Source organism: Epinephelus lanceolatus, chromosome 4, assembly GCF_041903045.1.
Source record: "Epinephelus lanceolatus isolate andai-2023 chromosome 4, ASM4190304v1, whole genome shotgun sequence".
Classification (NCBI taxonomy): domain Eukaryota; kingdom Metazoa; phylum Chordata; class Actinopteri; order Perciformes; family Serranidae; genus Epinephelus; species Epinephelus lanceolatus.
Genome location: NC_135737.1, coordinates 26,642,430 through 26,665,022, shown reverse-complemented (window position 1 = coordinate 26,665,022; position 22,593 = coordinate 26,642,430). Strand labels below are relative to the sequence as shown.

General features: G+C 42.1%; 1 protein-coding gene across 1 annotated transcript; it reads right to left on the bottom strand.

The window, feature by feature from the left end:
- Nucleotides 1–6,149: 6,149 nt before the first annotated feature.
- Nucleotides 6,150–10,393, bottom strand: gpr184 (G protein-coupled receptor 184). Its single transcript, XM_033630741.2, has 2 exons — nt 10,066–10,393; nt 6,150–7,746 (listed from the first exon to the last, which is right to left on the bottom strand). Exon 2 carries the CDS (start codon nt 7,702–7,704, stop codon nt 6,670–6,672), a length of 1,035 nt encoding a protein of 344 aa, XP_033486632.1. The 5' UTR covers nt 7,705–7,746; nt 10,066–10,393; the 3' UTR covers nt 6,150–6,669.
- Between the last annotated feature and the right edge of the window lie 12,200 nt (nt 10,394–22,593).

Sequence of the window (22,593 nt, the reverse complement as noted above, 5' to 3'; positions counted from 1 at the left end):
CACTTGGAGATTAGATTTGAAGAAACACAAATGTAAACTCAAAAACATCTATTTTAAACTTTAATGACATATATTTAGGGTTTTGAATGTAACTGTGGCAGCCTGCATTACTGTAGTTACAGTACACTGTGAAAATTGAATTTGTTCTGCTGATCAAATATCAAATCTAATGATATACCACTTATGGTTTGTGGTTCAGAAATCCATTAGGACAAATTGAGTTTGATTATCAAGACTTGCTTTTTCATTAATGACACTTATACCACAGCAAGCAGCAGGAGAGCAGCACTTCAAAACAAATAGTTTACTAATTAGCAGCGATTGTTCATTACAGAAGGGGAAGTTAAAATGTATTTAGAATTTCATATGTTATATTTTGTATGTGTCACACTACTCAACTCAAAGCTAAAATAACTTCAGTCTAAGAATAGCTTGTCTATACAATGCATTCAGACCAGCCCTGCATTATGAGCCATGAGTCAGAACAGCTAATCAATGACACCATATTGATTTCCCAAGTAGTCTGGCCACAGTCTGGCTGAGTTAGCTCATTAAAAGCTGAGTCTAGAGAAAATGGATCTGTAATATCTTGGGCATAATGCCACAGGATGATGGACTGCAGCTTTGGGTAATTTCTTTCAACTTGACTGCCTTTTTAACATTTGCAAATATGGAGTCAAATCACTTTTTCAAGTAGTGCTTCTTCAAATTGCCTCTAGTTTGGATAAAGTGTTGAGGAGAAATAATAGAGTGAGGGACAGATGTCTTTTGGGAGCCTCTCATGAATTCATATGAATTTCGTTTTCTTTTATCCGCGACTCTCTCTGAAGCAGAGCCGTCTCATGACCTGATGAAAACCCAGAATCCAATGTGGCAGATGAATCCTCACCAGTGTTTTAAAAAGGCTGGCTTTATTCTATATTTTCCTTTTGTCAATAAATCTCACAAGAGGACCAAAACCAACCATGCATTCGTCCACCTCTCAGAACTTTGCATCTTCCCTAAACTGTCTGAGGCTAATTTGTTTCTACTGAAGACAAAAATCTTTAAAGGTCACAAATGTGAAAATGAAACAGGTACTCAGACAGGTGCAAATTAAGTATTTTCAGCTAGGGGATTAACACACACTACGCTCCAGTGATCGTTTCTGGCAACAGGCTGATTTACGAGCATTAGCCTATAAATACATACTACGTGTCTCATGTTCATTATAATGAAGGAACATGTTATTCAGCCCATATGACTCATTGATGATTTGTTTTTTTTGTTCATGGCACAGATAAATCAACTATACAAACTCTTGACTACACAGACAATAGCTAGGATCAATTCACTGAGTTTGAATTTTAATAGGACTTGTTGAAAATAAGGAAACTATTGACATGTAGTTCTTTTTAAACAAACCGAAGTGCACCCAAAAGTGGACCAATAGTAAAGGGACTTTGTTCTTTTTGTGTTCACCTTGTCAGTTCATTTGAAAGAACACTCAGTTCTCTCTCTGGCCAACTTAAGCTCCCATGGGGCCTCAGTCCTCTTCCTGTTCACACTATAGCCTATAAATAATATATATTGACATGCTTTTGTTTTTACTTTGACGCTGCACTACAGTGTGGTTATAACACCCTTCGCTTTCAGATGATCTTGAAACTGGCAGAAAACCATAGCCTTCTGTTTTCTCATGCATCCCAGTGCAACAGCATGTGATCTAGAGGGTCAAATACAGTGGCAAAGAGCAAAGCGAACCTGGAGGGCTTTGTGTTCACAAGGCACAGGTTAAGTGAACCACACCGCAGACTCAGAGGGAACTCAGAAGGGTCAGAGTTCTCTTTGTGTTCACATATGTGCAAAATATGCTGAGTCACCGCCCTGAATCTGTTTAGAGGGCTGAAACAAGTATGAAAATCACCACTGCCTCATCCTGAAGGTATTTAACAAGAAGCAACAGTGAGCTTATTTGCAACCAGGACTCCCTAAAAACACTATATTAGAAAGAACATCATGCCACCCAGATTGTGTTTTCATCTTCATAATGAGGAATTAAATGTTCACTCACAACATATTTTATTAGCTTTCCTACAATATCCACTAATCATGGGCTGGAAAAAAAAATATTGGCAATGAACATAATCCAGGCAGGCTGTTCTCATGCACTGTTCATACTTAAACTTACAAACAGTAATGCATCAAAATCGTATGTAACCTACAATGTCATCAGCCTGTAATTCATGTACAACCGATGTAATAGGGACGGCTGCGATTGCATGACCAATGCACTAATGGATTTAAAGAAGGAAGTGGTATAAAAGTAGAAGACACTTTTTAATAGTGTTGCTTGACAGAAATGACTTATTCTTGACAGACTCAACTCTTCTATTACATGTCACACACCTGGAGAATTTTGTTACATCACGGACCAGGTCATATTTTGTCACGCAATGTGATTGGTCGTGTTATGATCATTGCCATGGAGACAGTAGTTTTCTGTCCACCCAAACTCTGACCTGCATTCAGTGTCTCTGTGCAGAGAAGCAGCCCACCAGCCCATCGTAGCAAGTGAGGGGAATCTGCTGCTCACAGACTGGGAGTTGATCAATCAATCAGTGTAGATACAGTTAATGAGTTAAAAACACATATACAGCGGGATACCTGTGTGATTTTGAACAGCTGCCTGTTCATTTTACGTTTTAATAAACACCACAGACTTGGACTGTAAAGCCCTGACACGCCGGTTAGCTGTTGGTGAGCATCTGTCGCCCTAATCTTTGCTGAATGTCCCACACCATTGACCTTCACTGGGCTTGTCGTCTTTTTTTCAGCCAGTTCAGCATGTTGAATCAGTTTCAGAGACTGAAAGGCCCATCAGTGAATGAAATCACTCTGATTAGCAGTTCAGCTCAGCACACAAGAAGAGAAATGGAAGTGAGGAACGTAAACAAACAGCTAAAGGCAAGCGCGTGTGAGGTAAGGTAAGATTATTTAGCCATTGAGCTCTTTAGCAGAAACATTTCATGTTGGTTTGTGTTATTGTTTACTGGCGTGCAGTAAATATGCTTTGTTGTCAACATTGGATTGTGTTGTTAATGTGCTAACTGGCTAACTAGCGTCATGACGGTCTTCTGGTCTCCCTTTTTGAATGACAAATACAAACTCCCGCTGCTTGCTGGTATGGAGCGTTATTGCCTCTCACGCAGGTGCAGAATGTACATGCTAGTTTGCCATCACCTGTAGTCTTTGTGGTGTGTTCAAGTGCAACTTTTTGGCTGAAACACAGACAGTGTGAGGTGATGCAACAGTCTGCTTTCATCTAGTTCTTTGATGTTGGCATAGTGTGTCTGGGCCTCTAAGAAACGCATGGGAACCCTGGTTACCATGGAGACGACTGAAACCTTTTGCCAAAGCATAAATTGAAATTGTTGCGCTGCTCTTGTGAGGAGGGTTATGGTTTGGGATGAGTCAAATAAATACAGGACTTTCCCCCAGGAGACTGGCGTGCATGTCCTGTGTGAAAACAAGCAAACTTTAAGTTATTTATGGTACATCATTACCTTGTTTTTTTTTTTTTACCTAAACCTAATCTACTTACCTTTACTTTTATAAACCTAATCTATGTAACCTTATGTTCAGTACGTAATGTGACAACGTCATTCGTGGGGCACTAATTTGTTAGATATCACACATACCGTTATCAGTTACATTTCCATCAAACTCTACTGTATTTAAGACGAAGCATTTTAGTGGTAGGAGAGCCATTTTCAGGTGAAAGCTGTATGCTGTCTCCATATATAGACCTGTGACTCAGCAGTCAGGGCTTTTAAAGAAAGAAAACATGTTCAGACCTTGACAACCTCAGGGTTCCTATTGGTTATATGCCAGGGGCTCAGCTGGTGGTGTATCAAAACGCACAAAGGCTCTATTGATGGATGAGAGTGCCACTGCATGAATAATAGACAAAATATATAACAAAGAAACAAAGCAATAACGCACTAATGTTGTTGATTCACTCCCCCCCTTTGTTTGTTCTTTTATTCTATGATTTATTTACCTTTTTAGGCATCTTAGCAAATATTTGACTCTCTCTCACACACACACACAAACACACACCTGCGGATTACAGCCTTCACCAGCTTGACACCTGTACAGTAAACAGCTGTGCTGGATTTATTATTACCTTTATGAGTGACGCTAATGGCAAAGTGCCTGCATTCTGCTACAGAGACTGGAACACTTAATTGGCCTGAAGGGTTCTACACTAAGCTGGTTTAAATCTTATTTATCTGATCATTTTCAGTTTGTTCACGTTCATAATGAATCATCCTTATGTACTAAAGTTTGTTTTGGAGTTCCGCAAGGTTCTGTGCTCAGACCAGTCCGCTTTACTCTATATATGCTTCCTTCAAGGTTACATCATTAGAAATCACTCTGTAAATTTCCATTGTTATGTGGATGATACACAGTTGTATTTATCTATGAAGCCAGAAGAAAGTCATCAATTACCTAAACTTCGTAATTGCTTTAAAGACATAAAAACTTGGATGAGCACCAATTTCCTGATGTTAAATTCAGACAAAACTGAAGTTATTGTTCTTGGCCCCAAACAACTCAGAGACTCTTTATCTGATGACATAGTTTCTCTAGATGGCATTGCTCTGGCCTCTAGCACTACCATAAGAAACCTCGGAGTAACATTTGATCAAGACTTGTCTTTTAATTTTCATTTAAAACAAACCTCACAGACTGCATTTTTTCATCTGCGTGATATTGCGAAAATTAGACCTATCCTGACCCGAAAAGATGCAGAAAAATTGGTCCACGCTTTTGTTACCTCTAGGCTGGATTACTGTAACTCTCTATTATCAGGTAGCTCTAATAAGTCCTTAAAAACTCTCCAGCTAATTCAGAATGCAGCAGCACGTGTATTAACAGGAACTAAGAAATGAGATCATATTTCTCCTGTTTTAGCTTCTCTGCACTGGCTCCCTGTAAAATCCAGAATTGAAATTAAAATCCTACTGTTAACTTATAAAGCTCTAAATGGTCAGGCTCCGTCATATCTTAGAGAGCTCATAGTGCCATATTATCCCACCAGAACACTGCGCTCTGAGAACACAGGGTTACTCGTGGTCCCTAAAGTCTCCAAAAGTAGATCAGGAGCCAGAGCCTCCAGCTATCAGGCTCCTCTCCTGTGGAATCATCTTCCTGTTGCGGTCTGGGAGGCAGACACCGTCTCCACATTTAAGACTAGACTTAAGACTTTCCTCTTTGATAAAGCTTATAGTTAGAGCTGGCTCAGGCTCAGCTTGTACCAGCCCCTAGTTAGGCTGACTTAGGCCTAGTCTGCCGGAGGACCCCCCTATAATACACCAGGCACCTTCTCTCTCTCTCTCTCTCTCGTATTCTATTACTGCATCTTGCTAACTCGGCCATTCTGGATGTCACTAACTCGGCTTCTTCTCCGGAGCCTTTGTGCTCCACTGTCTCTCAGGTTAACTCGTATCACAGCGGTGCCTGGATGGTGTGACGTGTGTGGTTGTGCTGCTGCCGTGGTCCTGCCAGATGCCTCCTGCTGCTGTTATTATTAGTCATACTTCTACTGTTATTATACACATATGATTATTGTCACATATGTATACTATCAGATATTAATATATACTTTCAACAAATTGTACCACAACAGCCAGAATTATAATTCTAATATTATTACTTTCATTAATGTTGTTGTAAGCCACTGTCATTACCATCTGTCTCTGTCTCTGTCTCTGTCTCTGTCTCTCTCTCTCTCTGTCTCTCTTTCTGTCTCATTGTGTCATACGGATTACTGTTAATTTATTACGCTGATCTGTTCTGTACGACATCTATTGCATGTCTGTCCGTCCTGGAAGAGGGATCCCTCCTCAGTTGCTCTTCCTGAGGTTTCTACCGTTTTTTTCCCCCGTTAAAGGGTTTTTTTGGGGGGAGTTTTTCCCTTATCCGCTGCGAGGGTCCTGAGGACAGAGGGATGTTGTATGCTGTAAAGCCCTGTGAGGCAATTTGTGATATTGGGCTTTATAAATAAAATTGATTGATTGATTGATTGATTGATGGGCTTATTTCATTTCATATCATTATTTTTTCATCACACTTTTGCCACATAAACAACTGAAACGCAGAGCACCTGTTCAAACCACTGGTTTATTTGGATTTACATTCAACAAGGCATACAGTCATGCTAATAAATGATTTTTTTTCTTTTTTGGCATGCTTGAGAGTTATACACTTTAAGCTATACCATGGTCACACAATTACAATCACAACATCCTTGTATAGATTGGAAGGAAAACACAAGGGCTCTTCAACTCCAGCAGTGTCCAGCCACAAACCAGAAGTAGCTGCCACTGAAGAACTCTTGGGAGAGCAGAACCTGGGAATACAATCCAATTACAGAGCTCTGAGATGCATGTTGCTCAACCCCCTCCTCTTAACTCTGCAGGAAATGAGGGTGAAAAAAAACCACAGGCGGCAATGTGGTTCTCTCAACAGACGTCTGATTGTTCAGAAAGGTTGATTATGGAATGTAAATTTCGCTAACTCTGAAAAAATGAGTTTAAACAGCCATGCATAATCGCGTATGCCCATATTCAGTATGCATACAAATGCACAGGCGTATGTATACACCCACATATAGCTTACTTTTTATATTAAGTTAGTATTAGTCTTTCCTCTGTTGTATGCAGTGAGAGCACAGTCCCCTGTCTGTGTCGCTCTATGCCTCCTAAAGCACAGTTTCACCTCCTCCTGGACTCCGTTACTGACCAGCACATACAGCACAGGGTCCACCACGCAGTTCAGACTGGACAGTGCCAGCGTACATGAGAAAAAAAAGTGCATTTTTTGTTCAAACTGGCAGTAACTTCCTTGTTGGTGCACGTTATCACTGTTGTAGAAGACAAGTGAGCGTATGAGCAGGAGAATGTGATATGGAGCAAAGCAAATTGAGAAGATCCCAATCACCCCAAAGGACAGCAGGCGGACCTTCCTCTTAGCCTGGGTGCTCAGGCCAGGACTCTGTCCCACTGTGGCCAGCACCTTCCAATAGCATACCGCCAATACCAGCAGGGGGAACAGGAAGCCAATGCCCACTCTGAGCAGGTTGAACAGGGCGACAGGTTTCGGCATGGGGTACGTCTCATAACAGCGGTCATTGTTGTTCACCTCATCGTGAGCATCAGTGAGATTGTCATTGACCAGTACCATGATGTGCAGCGCCATCACGACAACATAAACAGTGGCACACTGTGCCCAGGCGTAGCAGGATGTACGGTGGGTCTTGGAGCGAAGCGGGTAGGTGACCACCAGGCAGCGGTCCACGGAGATACAGCAGAGCAGGTAGATGCTGTTGTACATGTTGGAGTAGTAGAAGAAGCCGGCTACATTGCAGGACATAACGCCAAGCTTCCAGTGGTGGTCCTGCCGGTAATAGTTGATCCAAAGGGGCATAGTGAAGATGAAAAGCATGTCAGAGAGGGACAGGTTGAGCAGGAAGATGCCCAGAACATTTTGCCGCCGCACTTGTTGTAAAATGGGGCACAGGGTTAGCACGTTGAAGATCAAACCAAAGATAAAAGCCAGGATGTACACAGACATCAGGAAGTCGCTGATGGCGCTGTCACCAATTTTAACACACACTGGAGTTACGTTTGTGGTTGGTGGTGTGACTGTGACGTTCATTCTCACTTAAGTTTTCTTTCACTTTCCTGGTTAGAAATTCACCTGTAAAAAAAAAAACAGAAGTTACGCAGGAAGAATGAGCTTACTCCATACGATAAAATACATGGTTCAGTTTGGACATTTTGTTTGCTGCATTCTATTTCATGCTTCAAGGGACTCAAGAGATAAAATGATTCAGTTCTCCCCTGGTGTTTCTCAAAGTGAGGTAGTTTGGCTCTGCAGCATACTGTGCTTGGGCAAAGTTGAAGTTACTCCCTGACGATAACAGTTTCCCCCCCTTGGTACAAACAGCCAAAATTCCCTCCTCATTGCTTTAACTGCTCCGTGTGGAGAGAACATGTCACGCAGTTTTTCATAAATGGTTTTACAGAAACAGAGAGCATTTAAGGAGCTAATGCCTCATGTTAAACTGTCTATATGTCGTTGCACTTATTGTCCTGCATGGTCTGAATCTTAGTGGTAGACAGGGACAGCACAGACTGTACTCGCAAACTGAGTGTTCGTGCTTAATACAGCTTTAATCTTTGTGTTTCTGCAGGGACACAATGAACTGCAGTCAGACTCAACCAGTTATTGCTAATTTAAATGCATCCTTACAGACGGTCCAGTTTAATGTCCGATGTAACAGCCATTAGCAGAACTAGGGTGGTCTAAACATCTCCCCTAGACAATAGGCATTTAAATGTTTACTGTGGCCTGAATAAGTAATGTGAACTTCATGCCCTGTATGAATTAATTAATTCATTCCTTCCTTGATTTACACTGTGGACGCACGGTCAGTTCCAGTTCATCACAGAGCTGTGGGTGTGACTCCCGTCTATTAGGCAGACACATCCTAGATATTAGTCTCTGTTGCTTCCTGATGAAAATGGCACAGAAAGGGCAAAAAGGTCTGACCACACAGCTAAATGTCATCAGAAGATGGCTAATAATGAAGCCACAATGTAGATCATTTGAATCATTTCCTACAAAGACAACACATGGTTGCTTTTTTATGTAAAAGAGCCCTCAGCAGCTTTTCTTTGTTTTTTTTTTTTGAAGCTTTTAAATGTAGATTTTATTCTCTCAATTTCCCGTCTCTCTGAGATTTCAGCATTAGGAAATGAAATCTTTGTTCTGCATCTTTGTGTCTGGGTTTTTTTCCTGTTGCACGGTGGCATTCTTTGATATTTGTTTCCTCTCTACCTTGTGTTCTATCACTTAGGCTCGGCCCTGCTGTGTTTATAGGCTCAGGAAGCATCTAATGCCATTAACGTCTGGGCAGAGATAGGCTGTCCCATCCAAACTCAATAATGGAGAAACCATTTAGAGCCAGACCATCTTTAGAGAACAATAATGTGGTCCTGTGCATGTGTGTGCGTGTGTGCGTGTGCGTGCCTGTGCATGTACAAATGGGTTTGATTTAATGGATTATTCATAAAATTTCTGAATAATGTGGGTTGGGAAGTGGCTCTGTCTGTAGTATCGGAAAGTTTTGCTCATAAATTTCATACCTTTTCTAAAAAATTTTCGTAGGCTGCTGTTTAGTCATCAGTCTGGCAGTTATGACTAACCACTGATCTTCCCCTTATTAAAAAAGGCCTAAAACTGACAAGTGTGTTTTATTTACATTTGATCTCTGATTTTTTCCAGTCAGTATGGGTTCATTTCTTTTTCCTGTAACCTACATCTTTTGGTGAAGCATTGTTTCTTTTATTCTGTCACATAATCCTAATACATGCCTACTTTTCGCAGCTGGTCTGAGCTCTAGTCCACCCTTTCGTCTGGAGCCAACTATGTGTTTGTTAAAATTATAAACTGAACAAAGCCTGGTTGTTATTACACAGCCTTGTCACCAGTGTAGCTTTTAAAGAGCAAAACTTCAGCCCCTTCCCTTGAGAGGAATGCTGTTTGCTCTCCAAGCAAAATGGAAAAATATGATTGATTTTATGTTTTATAGTTTGCCTCCCTAATACCAAAGCTGTTTTTTAAATGTATCACAGGCCACCTGTGCAGCATATTCCTGTGATTTTTCTTGCTGTCAAGCAGTTCTCTATTGCAATCTCCAGCCTAGTGAGGTGACCACCGCTGGGAGAGCCGCAGAAAATATTCAGTCCTGCAGAGAATCGACATTTCTAGCCTAATTATTTTTGCCACGCTGCCTCAAGCATGCTGTCTTTCCCCTGACAACAGTCCACTGGGGACGAAAAGAAATCTAGCAAAGAAAGTAAGGTTTTAGACTAAATGAATAGCTTAAACACCCTGCTCACAAAACATTAAAAATATCTCAAATTATTAAACTTTTTGAAGGTGTTTTTTTTTTAAGTCCAGTATAATTTCTAGATATCTTATATTCAGAACTGTAATCAGTGATGAACTCACCTGCTGTTTTTTGGAAGAGGTGTGTCTTGACTGTAAAACAAAGCTGTCCAGTTTGTGAAGAGTTTCAGACATATTCCAGAGCTGCTTCAACTTCAGTCAGTCCAGGAGGGTCAGAGGACGAGCTTCAGAGAAGAGACTCTTCAAAGCTGCTGACATGCAGCCAGGCCACTGCACTCCCACATGATACTCTCAAATGATTTCTACACTATACAGTAACTACAAACTCATTTTCCTGCCTGTTTACTGTCAGATTTGTTGTTGTTGTTGTTGTTCTAGTAGAGGTAACTTACTGTTGACAGCCACAGTTGAAATGTCAGCAAGGAGTGTAGGGAAGGGAAGAGACGAAGTACAAAAAGGGGAAGACACATGTAGGAGGAGGGAGGTTTGGTTTTGCACATGTGCATGAAGGCTTCAGGGGGGGGGGGGGGGGAGACACCAGACTGTGATGGACCAGATATGATGCAGACGTTAATACTCTCACAAGACAGAAAAAGAAGTCTATTACTGTTTATTATGGAAATCGAAACTCTGCGGGCAGACAGCCAAATGTCGCAAAACCAAACCTCCATTTCCCCATTTTACTTTCACAGTGATGTTAGTCTTTTTGCATTGTAACCAGTGTAACTATAAATCATAATGGGGATATTTTCACTTCTTTTCAACAGCTTTCTCCTCGCCGTAAATTTCCTGTGACGCAGTGTTCGGTTGATCACCTTCATTATGACTCATTGCAGGAAAACTGAAGTACTGCAACCGTTTCACTGCTAAACATGAAAAAAAGCTTGAAGTTAAGAAGTGAGCTGAGTCAGATTTGCACGTTGCGAGCTCTGTACCAGGCGGTGGTATGAACACTGCCCCTGTCTCAGGGCAACATACGAGGCTCTTTTCATGTTTATAAAAAGAAAAAAAAGTATCTGTGACGGAAGCCTGCAGCTGCTCTGTTAATGTGTAGAGTAAACATTTACACCAGCTGTGAATGTAGTGCATTTTTCTAATAGCTGGAATGCATACCTAAGGTCTGCTACAGTTATAGCTGAGGGAGGGAAAGAGGAAGGTTAGAAAGGGGAAATGCTTTGTAATAATATTTCCAGATGACTCTTGCAGTGAAGTATTCAAAAAGGGGCTTTCTTACCTCAACTCCCCTCATCCATCATCTGTTTTGGCATCCATACAGGATAAGTGAGTGTTTCAGATTCAGGCTCTGTAATGAAAATGAAAAAGCAGGAGGTGAGTAAATGTGTTTATGGGTGTGTGTGTGTGTGTGTGTGTTAGTTCAGCTGACAGTTCAGTTTAGCTAATGTTAATTCATCAAGAGAAACTCACTCTGAGAGAAAGTAAGAGAGATGTGAATAGTTTTTGACAATTGGACCCCATCGTGATGTCATATATTAAAAGGGAAGTGGTGAAGCTATAATAGTTTAGGGAATACCCCCGTTGAGTATTTACGTTGGTGGAGGTGGTGATGGTGAGATTTAGCGGAAGGGTGCTGTAGATCTGAATGTGATGAGGAGTGGACTTTTGATGACCTCTGCACCGGATATGATGACCGGAGGTGAGTGGGCTGGGAGAAGGCACCACGATTTCGCCTAAAATGACAGCTGGAAGCATCATAGGAGAGAACACATTAGAAGTCTGAACACAACAACATGAGACAATTTGATGGACTGATGGCAATTTGATAAATTTAACTGAAAGAGGAAACACCCATTATCAGCTGACTGGAAGTGGTACGGGGGAAGTGAGGTAGATCAAGAGATTTGTGAATGAGCGAAACATAAACATAGTCTTCCTCATTAAACTTGTGCTGAGCTTCATAAGGTGAAAAATGAGCTTCAGTTACAACATATTTACTAACAGGTGTGTACGCAAATCTGGAGCAAACTGTGCAAACTTGAGCATCTCTGTTTTAATTAAACAAAATCTAACGTTCACTTTCAGAGTTAATAACATCATCTTTGAAGGATGTGGCTACATTATTTGGTCTGTGACAAAACATCACTCACAGGTCATGTACTGTATCTGTTCAGCTGAAGTTAGCGTGAGGCTTAAAGGAGCACTTCGCCCACAAAATGAGCATTTGTAAATCAGTTGGTCATGTCATGTTAACTTGTGTGATGGCCTCGGCCATGTTGTGTTTTGCTGGCCTCTCTGTGCTCCTCCCTTCCCAGGTTCTCCCTGCCTGTCTCCCTCCCATCTCGTCAGGGGATTCACCTCACCTGTGGCCATGTCTATAAAGGCATGGCCATTCCAAGATGGCTCTCTCTCCTTCCTGGATGGCTGGGGCCTCCAGGCAACCCCAGCGTTGTTTGGTTTGGTTTGGGTTGTGTTACGTTGGCTCTTTTGGTTCCTTATGATTACACACATACACCTCATACATCCAACACCTCTCACCCCACCACTGATTACTGATCTGCACTTAAATCTTATTCTTTAAATAAATTTTTGGTTAATCTAACTGGTTGCTGTGTGGTTCTCCCTCTTTTGTTGTGCTCTTAAACGAGCTGGGCGTAACAAGTGGGGGCTCGTCCAATTTTGAACTTGGGAGTGTCAATGTTTGGCTCTTGTGTGGCATTAAAACTGGGAGGCTCACAGTGGCTTGTTTGAGTGTTGTGTTAACCAGGGGGTAAATGGTGCAGTGCTCTCTTTGTTGACCTGCGTTCAGAGAATGGTGGCTTTAGGTTGCGCTGTGTGTGGCTGTGGGGAGGTTATGGCTGGAGCAGTTGTGTCCCTCATGTAGGCTGAAGTGGCGGTTCTCTCACAAGGAGGGGTTGCTCTGTTTTTTTTGTTTTGCAGGGCTGTTTGTTGTTTTTGTGTGTTGTCCATGCAGTTAGTAGCAGTTGTCTCGGGAGCACCCTGGAGTATTGGCTGGGACAAGGTGTCTTCCCCAATACAGATGGTTTACAGGTGCATAAATACCCGCCGCCAGTACGCACATGAAGACTAGGGTGCAGTTAGCTAGTTTGACTTAGGTAGCTAGGAGGGGCGCTCCTTTGTCACTCAATCTCTCTGTGGCTATGTACTGTGTGACTTGTTGCTTTCTCTGTGAATGAGGTCTGATGTTTGCATTGGTTGTGATTTAGGTTGACAGTTAACATGGATAGTGAGCACAGTAATACACTAGTTTCTGAGTTCCTCCAGCGACCATCTCGTAGCACTTTAGCTCAGCTTGCCACATCAGATCTGGTGGACTTGGCAGTACATTTGGGTTGGTCTAAGGCTGAGCTACGAGACATTGTTGAGGGGCTGGCTGTGTCTGCCAATCTTTTGGAGGTGGCTCAGGCTCCAGCAGCTCTGGTGGGTCCATGTGTTGGGGATGGGGCTTGGTCATTTGAGCAGTGTCTGCAGCTGGAGAGAGAAAAGGCGAAGCTGGAGAGGGAGAGATTTCAATTTGAGTTGGAGCAGGAGAAGCTGAGGGCTGCTACAGCATTAGAGAAGGAAAGGGTTAAAGTAGAGCGGCTGAGGTTGAAGCTAATGAATGAGAGTGGAGCTACAGGGCTGCATCGTGGCTTCGATGTTGCTGAAGGGTTGCGTTTGTTGCCAAAATTTGACGAAAAAGACCCTGACACATTTTTTGCTTTGTTTGAACCGGTAGCAGGCATTAGGGGCTGGTCAGATGCCCACCAGACATTAATGCTACAGTGTTTTCACAGGCAAGGCCCAGAGAGCTTTCTCTGCCCTCAGTTCTGTTGATAGTGCTAGTTATGGCAAAGTCAAAGCTGCAGTCCTTAAAGCATATGAACTGGTGCCAGAAGCTTATAGGCAGAAGTTTAGGAATTGGAAGAGAAGAGACCAGCAAATCCATGTTGAGTTTGTTCAAGACATTTTAACTCATTTCGGTGGTGTTCGGCATCCAGTGTGGAGTCATATGATGATTTGTGTGACTTGATTGTGTTAGAACAGTTTAAAAGTTCATTGCCTGCCCAGTTGGCCACCTATATTACTGAAAAGAAGGTGAAAACAGCAGCCGCAGCAGCAGTATTGGCAGACGAATATGTTTTAACGCATGGCAGGGGCTCACCTGGTGGTCATGGCCAGAGAGAAGGGCAACGGAGGGAGAATTTTAGGCTTGGGCCTAATAGGCCTCCAGTAGCTCATGAAGTTTCTCATGCTGGCAGACATGTCCCAGGGACAGATGGGAAATTTGATCCAGGCAGGATTTGTCATGCCTGTAGGAACAAGGGACACTGGAAAGGGGAATGTCCACCTAGTAAAACTGGTCAAAAATCAGCAGATGCCAGTGTGTATGTGAAGCCAGCTGGCCTGGTGACCTCTGCGCTTCACGCTAACATATCTGAATCTGTTCATCCACCAGGGACTGTGCCACCTAAGCATGTGGATGAGTTGTATAAACCTTTTGTATCAGATGGTTTTGTGTCTTTAGATGGACAGCGGAAGGTACCGGTTAAGGTTCTGAGGGACTCAGGAGCTAATCAGAGTCTTATTTTGGGAAGTGTGTTGCCTTTTTCAGCCCATACAGCTACTAGTGGGAAAGCTCCTGTACTGGGTGTTGGGATGGTTATGCTCTGGGTTCCTGTTCATCGTTTCCATTTTGATTCTGATTTGGTGTGTGGTGAAGTTGATATGGCCATCCGTCCTCAGTTGCCGGTACAAGGGGTTGATGTCATCCTGGGAAATGATTTGGCAGGGTCAAAGATTTGGAAAGAGGGTCCACCACTTGTGTATGTGGGTTCAGTTTTGCAGGTACCTGAAGAGCCTGAAGGGTGTGCTAAAGAGAGCCCTACAGTGTTTCCCTCCTGTGCTGTGACCCGGGCTAGGACTAAAGCTCTATCAGAACAGTCTGAGCTCTCTGGACAGGGTCAGTCTTCTCAGGCAGGTCTCTCTGAGGGACAGGAATCATGTAAGTTTTTTTCCATTCCTTTGTCTGCATTTTCTAGGGAGGAGTGGATTAAGGAGCAGGCTGTGGATCCTACACTGGGGCCTTTATTTGAGATGGTTGGTTCGGAGGGTGATCTCAAGAGTGTCTCTAGTGGTTATTTTCTCAGTGATGGGTTACTGTTGAGGAAGTGGGTTCGTGTGGTGAGTGGGGTACAGGTTGACAGTGTGATACAGGTCGTGGTTCCTTCCAGGTTCAGAGACGTGGTGTTAAGCACTTCACATGATGGGGTGGCAGGCCATCTTGGCGTAAAGAAAATATATGATAAGGTGCTTCGCCATTTTTTCTGGCCTCGATTGAAAAAGGATATTGCTAACTATTGTAAAACCTGCAAAACATGTCAGCTAACAGGAAAGCCCAACCAGAAGCTGAAGCCAGCTCCCCTGTACCCAATTCCTGTTGTGGAGAAGCCTTTTGAGTATCTGTTGCTTGACTGTGTGGGCCCGCTTCCAAAGAGTAAGGTAGGTAACCAGTACCTACTAACAGTGATGTGTAAGAGTACACGCTATCCGGCTGCTTTTCCGCTGCGCTCTATAAAGGTTAAACCAGTGCTGAAAGCACTTACTTCCTTTATGTCAACTTTTGGCGTTCCAAAGATAGTGCAAACAGACCAGGGCAGTAATTTCATGTCCCGTACTTTTTCCCAGGTGTTAAAGCAGCTGAGGGTTGAACATCATGTCTCCAGCGCCTATCATCTGGAGTCTCAGGGTGTGTTGGAACGTTTTCATCAGACGTTGAAGTCTATGTTGCGTTCCTACTGTACTGAGCTTTCTCTGGATTGGGAAGAAGGCCTACCATGGTTATTGTTGGCGATACGGGCGGTGTCACAGACCAGTACTGGTTTCAGTCCAAATGAGTTGGTGTTTGGTCACTCTGTCCGGGGTCCACTAGCAGTTCTGGGGGTTGATTTGAAACCTGAGGAGCTGTCTGAGAATGTTTTGGATTATGTAAATGACTTTCGTCGACGACTGTACATTGCCTGTGCTACTGCTCACAAGAACCTTGGTGGAGCTCAAAGAAAAATGAAGGAGGGCTTTGACCAAAAAGCTGAGACCCGGCTGTTTGAGCCAGGGGACCAGGTTCTGGCTTTGTTGCCTGTGATTGGTTCACCGTTTCAGGCAAGATTCAGTGGGCCTTATACAGTGAAAAGCAGGATCTCTGACCGGGACTATTTGATTGCCACACCCGAAAGGAGGAAGAAAGTGCAGTGGTGTCAGGTGAATTTGTTGAAACCCTTTTTGACTGCCTCTGCCATGACAGACAATGATACCCTTCCTGTAGGTGATGGTGTTAAGTCCGTGGTCACAATTGGTGCTGGGCCTTCGGACGATTTTGATGTTCCCTCTGAGGCCATTCTAACTGGAAAGCTTAAAAATTCTGAGTATTTGAACAGTCTTCCCAGTCAGTTTAGTTATCTTTCAGATACTCAACAGGAAGATCTGGTGAAACTGCTGCTGTCTCATTTGTCTCTCTTTTCAGATACACCATCACGTACTACTATGATCGAGCATGACATAGAGGTGGGGGATGCTCTGCCTGTGAGGCAGCGTGCTTACAGGCTGCCAGTGGAAAAGCGTCAGCGTATGGAGAAAGAGGTGGAGTGTTTGTTGCAACATGGGTTGGCAGAACCATCAGGCTCAAGCTGGGCTTCTCCATGTCTGTTAGTAGATGAGGCGGATAGGTCAGACAGATTTTGCACGGATTTCAGGAAAGTTAATGCAGTCACCAGGCCTGACTGTTATCCACTCCCTCGCATTGAGGACTGCATTGATCAAGTGGGTGGTGCCAAATTTGTGACCAAACTGGATCTTTTGAAAGGTTATTGGCAGGTGCCACTGACAGCTAGGGCCAAGGAAATTTCATCATTTATTACACCATGGGGTTTGTTTTCTTATTCTGTCATGCCGTTTGGTCTTCGAAATGCTCCAGCAACCTTCCAGCGTCTCATGAACAAAGTGTTAGCTGGGTTAGCAGGGTGTTCAGCTTATTTGGATGACGTTGTGGTGTTCAGTGAGACGTGGGAATCTCATGTTCAACGTTTGTGTGCAGTGCTTGATCGGTTGACCCAGGCAAATTTAACTGTCAATTTAGCAAAGTGTGAGTTTGCTAAGGCAACTGTAACCTATCTGGGTAAGGTGGTTGGTCAAGGTGAAGTTCGTCCAGTACAGGTTAAGATGGAGGCCATTCTCAACTATCCAGTGCCAGCGTCCAAAAGAGAACTGATGCGGTTTCTTGGGTTGGTGGGGTATTATTGTAGCTTTTGCCCCAACTTCTCCACTGTGGTAGCTCCACTGACAAACCTACTTAAGAAGACTACACCTTTTGACTGGTCTTCTCACTGTAATGCTGCATTTGAACGTGTAAAAAAATGTATATGCTCTGCTCCTGTGCTCTCAGCTCCAGTCTTCCACAAACCTTTTAAAATCCAGGTGGATGCTAGTGAAGTTGGTGCTGGGGCCGTCCTTCTGCAGGAAGGGGAGGGGGGAATTGACCATCCTGTATGTTTTTTCTCACGTAAGTTCAACTGTCACCAGCTGAATTATTCAGTGATTGAAAAAGAGACTCTAGCTTTGATTTGGGCCCTGAAATTTTTTGAAGTGTATGTTGGCCCCTCTCTGCCTGTGACCGTTTACACAGACCATAACCCTTTGACCTTCTTGAGCAGCATGCATACGTGAACATATGCATATGTGAACGTATGTCACATCAAAGGTAGTGATAATGTTCTGGCTGATGCGCTCTCCCGTGCGCCCTGCTGATTTTGCACAAGACCCTGTTAGTGGGGTCTTGGTTTGGGTTGTGTTACGTTGGCTCTTTTGGTTCCTTATGATTACACACATACACCTCATACATCCAACACCTCTCACCCCACCACTGATTACTGATCTGCACTTAAATCTTATTCTTTAAATAAATTTTTGGTTAATCTAACTGGTTGCTGTGTGGTTCTCCCTCTTTTGTTGTGCTCTTAAACGAGCTGGGCATAACACTTGAATTTGTGAAGAATTTTCTCGCATGCCTCCATTGAATACAGTGAACATATCTATTGATTGATTGATTGGGGTCCACATTTAACAACAACAACAACAACACTATAACAAAACACCAGTTTACAAACTGTCACAAAACTCCTGCTTATAATCCAAGTCTTATTTGTCCAGTCATATACTCAGTAGATCCCAAACCCAGGCATTTGCATTTTAAAAGAAAACTTAGTATTGGAGTCTAGCTCTGAAGAGGGCATGTTTTTTTTATCAGTTCAGTTTTAGTAAGATTTTCATGAAAATGCACATGTTTGGGAAGTACTGAGTATACGACTGGATGAATGAGACTTGGATTATACAACAGACGTTGTGTGAGAGTTTGTAAATTAATGTTTTAAAATACTTTTGCTGTTGTGAAACAATATTCCAATCAATCAAATCAATATGTTCACTGTTTCCCGTGGAGGCATACAAGAAAAACGTTTCCTTCACGAATTCAAGGTAACACAGCATGACTCACTGATTCACAAATATCCATTCTGTGAGAGAAATATTCCTTTAAGCAGTCTGTGTTGGTCAAATCATAAGGGTATTTTACAGAGTTAGAGCCTTTCTAGTTTGAAATTCCCCAAATTTGGCTTCTCATTCTCCGGACAGTGTTTCCTTCCTGAGCTGTGGCAGGAGAGAGGATGGATTTTGTACTAAAAAGACTATAACTTTGTTCCCTGATATCTGTTGCACTGAAATTGCATTAGGAGGGGATCACTTAACAAGCAGATATGAGAGGAAGAACTATTACAGCAACCAGTAACTCTGAAAATGCACATATGTCCATGTAAGTATTGTCTTATGACTTGAAAAAAATGTGAACCTATATGGTTTGAATTTAGCTATCTTATTGTCATAATGTTTGGTCTTCATCATTGCAAATATAGTGTGATGTTACACTGTAGATGCTCAAACTTGAAGGTATACTGTACTGCACGTAGCTCTCTAATAAACATATAACAACTTAAAGTAACAACTTTAAGTAAATCTTATGAAAGCAGGAAGAAGCAGGAGACCTTTAGGATGATGGATATGCTGTGCAGCACAGACATTATACTGCATGTGTTGCATAACTGTTACTGCTAAGTGCTCCTGCTTCCTGTACCACATAATGCTTGTTATGTTGTACACAATAATACATAATGATAATAACCCTGTGTATTACCATCTCCAGCTGCAGCAACAATATATTGCCAATGGACATTGTCTTACTTTAAGTCATTTTGTATGCTGATTTGATACCACACTTCTACTACTTAAACTTCTGGCCACATTGCCTTTGTAAGTAACAAAGCATTTTATAGCGAGACTGCAGTCACACCCAGACAGGTCAGTCACCTCACTGTGCTGCATCTTCCTCCGTAAAGGAAAGCTTTCACAATGGAAGCTGGGTTGACATTTTAAAAGCACAACTTGAAGGTGGAAATTTTTTGATAGATCAAAGTTCAAGAGATGTGAAGTGTGTTGACATTTTAAAGATGGCAGGGCCTGTAAAAATTACTTTTATCTTTTTCATCCCTAAGCATGAAGTTGACATATGAAAAAAGAATTGTCTTTACCAGTAAGACAAGAGCACTGGTTGTTTGTTCAAACACTTGAAACGACCTTCTGACAAGTGACCTTTTGAGTCATGTACCTTTGACTGATGCAGAGCGTGAGGGGGAAAACACAGGGTGCCAGCTGGATGACCAGATAGCAAGAGACAAATCCGCTGTGAGAGAATAATGAGAAGAGCACAGCTGAATTTTTAAAAAAATGCAAATTCATTTATTAATTAACAAAAGATTAAATCATTCTGTAAACTGATTTTTATTCAGATTTTTTTTATTCTTAATTTTTGCCAACATGTAGAGCAAAATATATTTGTTTGATGGAGTTCTTAATTTTGAGAATAAGCATGATGAGGGGTCTTTCATCCCCCACATTATTGTTTCACAAAGTCATAGTTTAGCTTTAGCAAAGAAAAACTGTTGTGATGTGAAACGAATTCTGATGTACCTTTTGGTTTTGCATCTGTCTAACAACTACAGTCGCTCTGCAATTTACTTTAATTTTGCAAATTGTTTTACACTGTTGAGTTATTTCCTTTTAAAATGCATTATGCCTGAGTGCACAGAGGGCAAGCTCAGCAGCTGGCGAAGCCTTTTAATGTATTCGATGGCCAAGGTTGGTGGTTCTGTAGTCACAATGGCTGATGAGGAAAGTGCAATCACAGTTTGCGATCATGTTACACAGTTACAGCAAAGCATTTCCAGAGTTAATAAGGTTTTTGTTTTGTAACCATAAAACACTGACAGTATCTCAGGAAACAGGATGACTGAGCTGAGCTGACGTGATAATGGTCACAAATAACAGCAACAAACATTTTTTTCTAATTCCGGTCCACAGTCCAAATTTGGGAGGGTTTTCAACAAACTCTATCTCCATGTAGATTTCCTGTTATTTCCCCTGACGCAAAACAAAATGTTACACACAACAACAAAGGACTTCAGTGAGTATAGATCAACTGTTGAATCATTCAATTTTCAGATTTTAGTCTGTTAATGGTGACACACTTTCCTCAAGAGTTAAGATGACAGAACACTGGCTCTGGAAAATGTAAGCTAATAAAATAAAAGTCAAAGGTTAATGTTTCACTTTACGCGTATTTTTGTTGCTGTTGTCTTTAAAGATGATTGTCGTGATATTTTTTATTTTATTTTTTTTACTTTCTGCATAGCAAAACCCGACACATCTTGTTTCTCTGCGACATACTTTCACTGTTGTCCAAACACATCAGTGAGTTCCTTTGTTACCATGAACATGGTTTACTTTTAGTCAAATCCACGTACACCTTTCTGCAGCTAGAAATATTCACAGCACCAAGGGCTTGCTAGCTGCTATTTTCAGACTGACGCAGTTGTCATTTTCATGGCCAGCACCCACAATGCTTGAGTATCAAATGTACTTGCAACCATTTGTGCGTCTCTGGGTGTGCAGGTCTAAAAAGGAGGTATGGTCATATGCAGTGTTGGTGTATTGCTATTTTGGGGCAGCCATTGACGACAAAACAGTCGGTCTACAGTCAACGGCAGAACATTTTTCTGCTATTTAATGGGCGCATTATTCAAATAAGTAACATATGCTTGCATAGGTGGGTTCACAAAGCGTGTTCACTCTGCTTGTAACATAAACAGGTACACACAGACGGATTGTGGGTAGGTGAAATAATAAATTGTTAATGAGGGAAATACCAATTTGCCACATCCACCATGTAAATAGCAGTGCAGGTACACCTGGCATTTAAAGGGAATGGGACAGGACATGAGTGGTTGAATTCATGTTATGCCCAAAACACACTTATGCCCATGTGCTTTACTTTGCGGAATTAAAGAGCACAAGTGGCATTGGACGCGCCCTAAACGCACTTGCACCATGCGCATCATTTCAAAAGGGCCCCACATGTGTATTAATCCACTGCTGTAAATAGTCCCCAACAAGTGTGCTCTTCACTCCTGTCCAGGTAATATTTACTAAAAGCTACAGAGCCCAGCTGTTTCAGGAAATTATTAACCCTTTTTAATAAATGAAATTAAATATTGTGTAAGCTCTTTTGAAAGGGTTAAGTTGTCAGTATGGGAACCAATGGGCTGTAAGGAAATACTGTTGAATAGGAGGGTAACCTAATGTTGGCAATTCAGTCTGATTATCGGGCTTAGATTGAACAAAACAGTTCTAATTGTCATGTATGTCATGTCATGTATGGTAGAAATTTGATTAATGACGAGAAACCATCTACAAAGCCTGTTCCGATGGCAGCTGAGAGCACTGGTACATTTTCATTCAGGAAGTGCCTTTCATCTCTCATGTTCATCACTCACAACACACAGCATACACTGCAGCTTTCAGAGAAAAACTCAAATATCTCAAATCATCTTCCTCTTCTGGCAAATTAGATGAATGTTGCTATTCACAGAATTACATAAAGCTAAATAGAGATTTAATCGCTGATGCCAGGTACCAGTCTCTCTGAGGTTTGGATCTTTTACTAAGTGGAGGGTCTTCCCTGCCACTTGGTGCAAAGACAGTAGTATGCAGAAGCATAGCTGATAAGATAGTGACAAACCTGCCCACACTTGAAAGAAATAAAAGGAGACAGAAAGAGAAAGAGAGTATATCATTTGGCATTGTTTGGCAATAATGATGGATGTAGTGTAGGAGGAGACAAGGGTGTATTTTCAACAGTGTGGCTGACTGGAGTGCTCTCAGTACAGAATGGAAAACAATTCACTCCCTTTGCCTCTATAGTCACAAGGTCCTCTTGAGTGCCTCAGTCTGTGACATGTAATATGTGTAAAAGATTCAAGTCTTTGTCCTCTGACAGCTCTGAGTGATTTTGTGTGTGTTGGTGTGTGTGTACTAAAACGCATACATAAATCTGTTGAATCAGTAGGTCCATGCTGTTGCAAGCATCTTTGACAATTTGCATTGGTTGGACTCAAATCATAGTACATTCAAAGATAAATTACAGCTGTCAAATCTGCTATAATCTGCTCTTCTTTAAAAAGGGCCAAAATAACAGTCTGTCAGACTGTGAGTGAAAAGGTATTTTATGCAGTGCAA

Coding starts and splice junctions, on each gene's coding strand:
- gpr184 (XM_033630741.2), bottom strand. CDS start 7,704: ATGAACGTCACAGTCACACCACCAACCACAAACGTAACTCCAGTGTGT.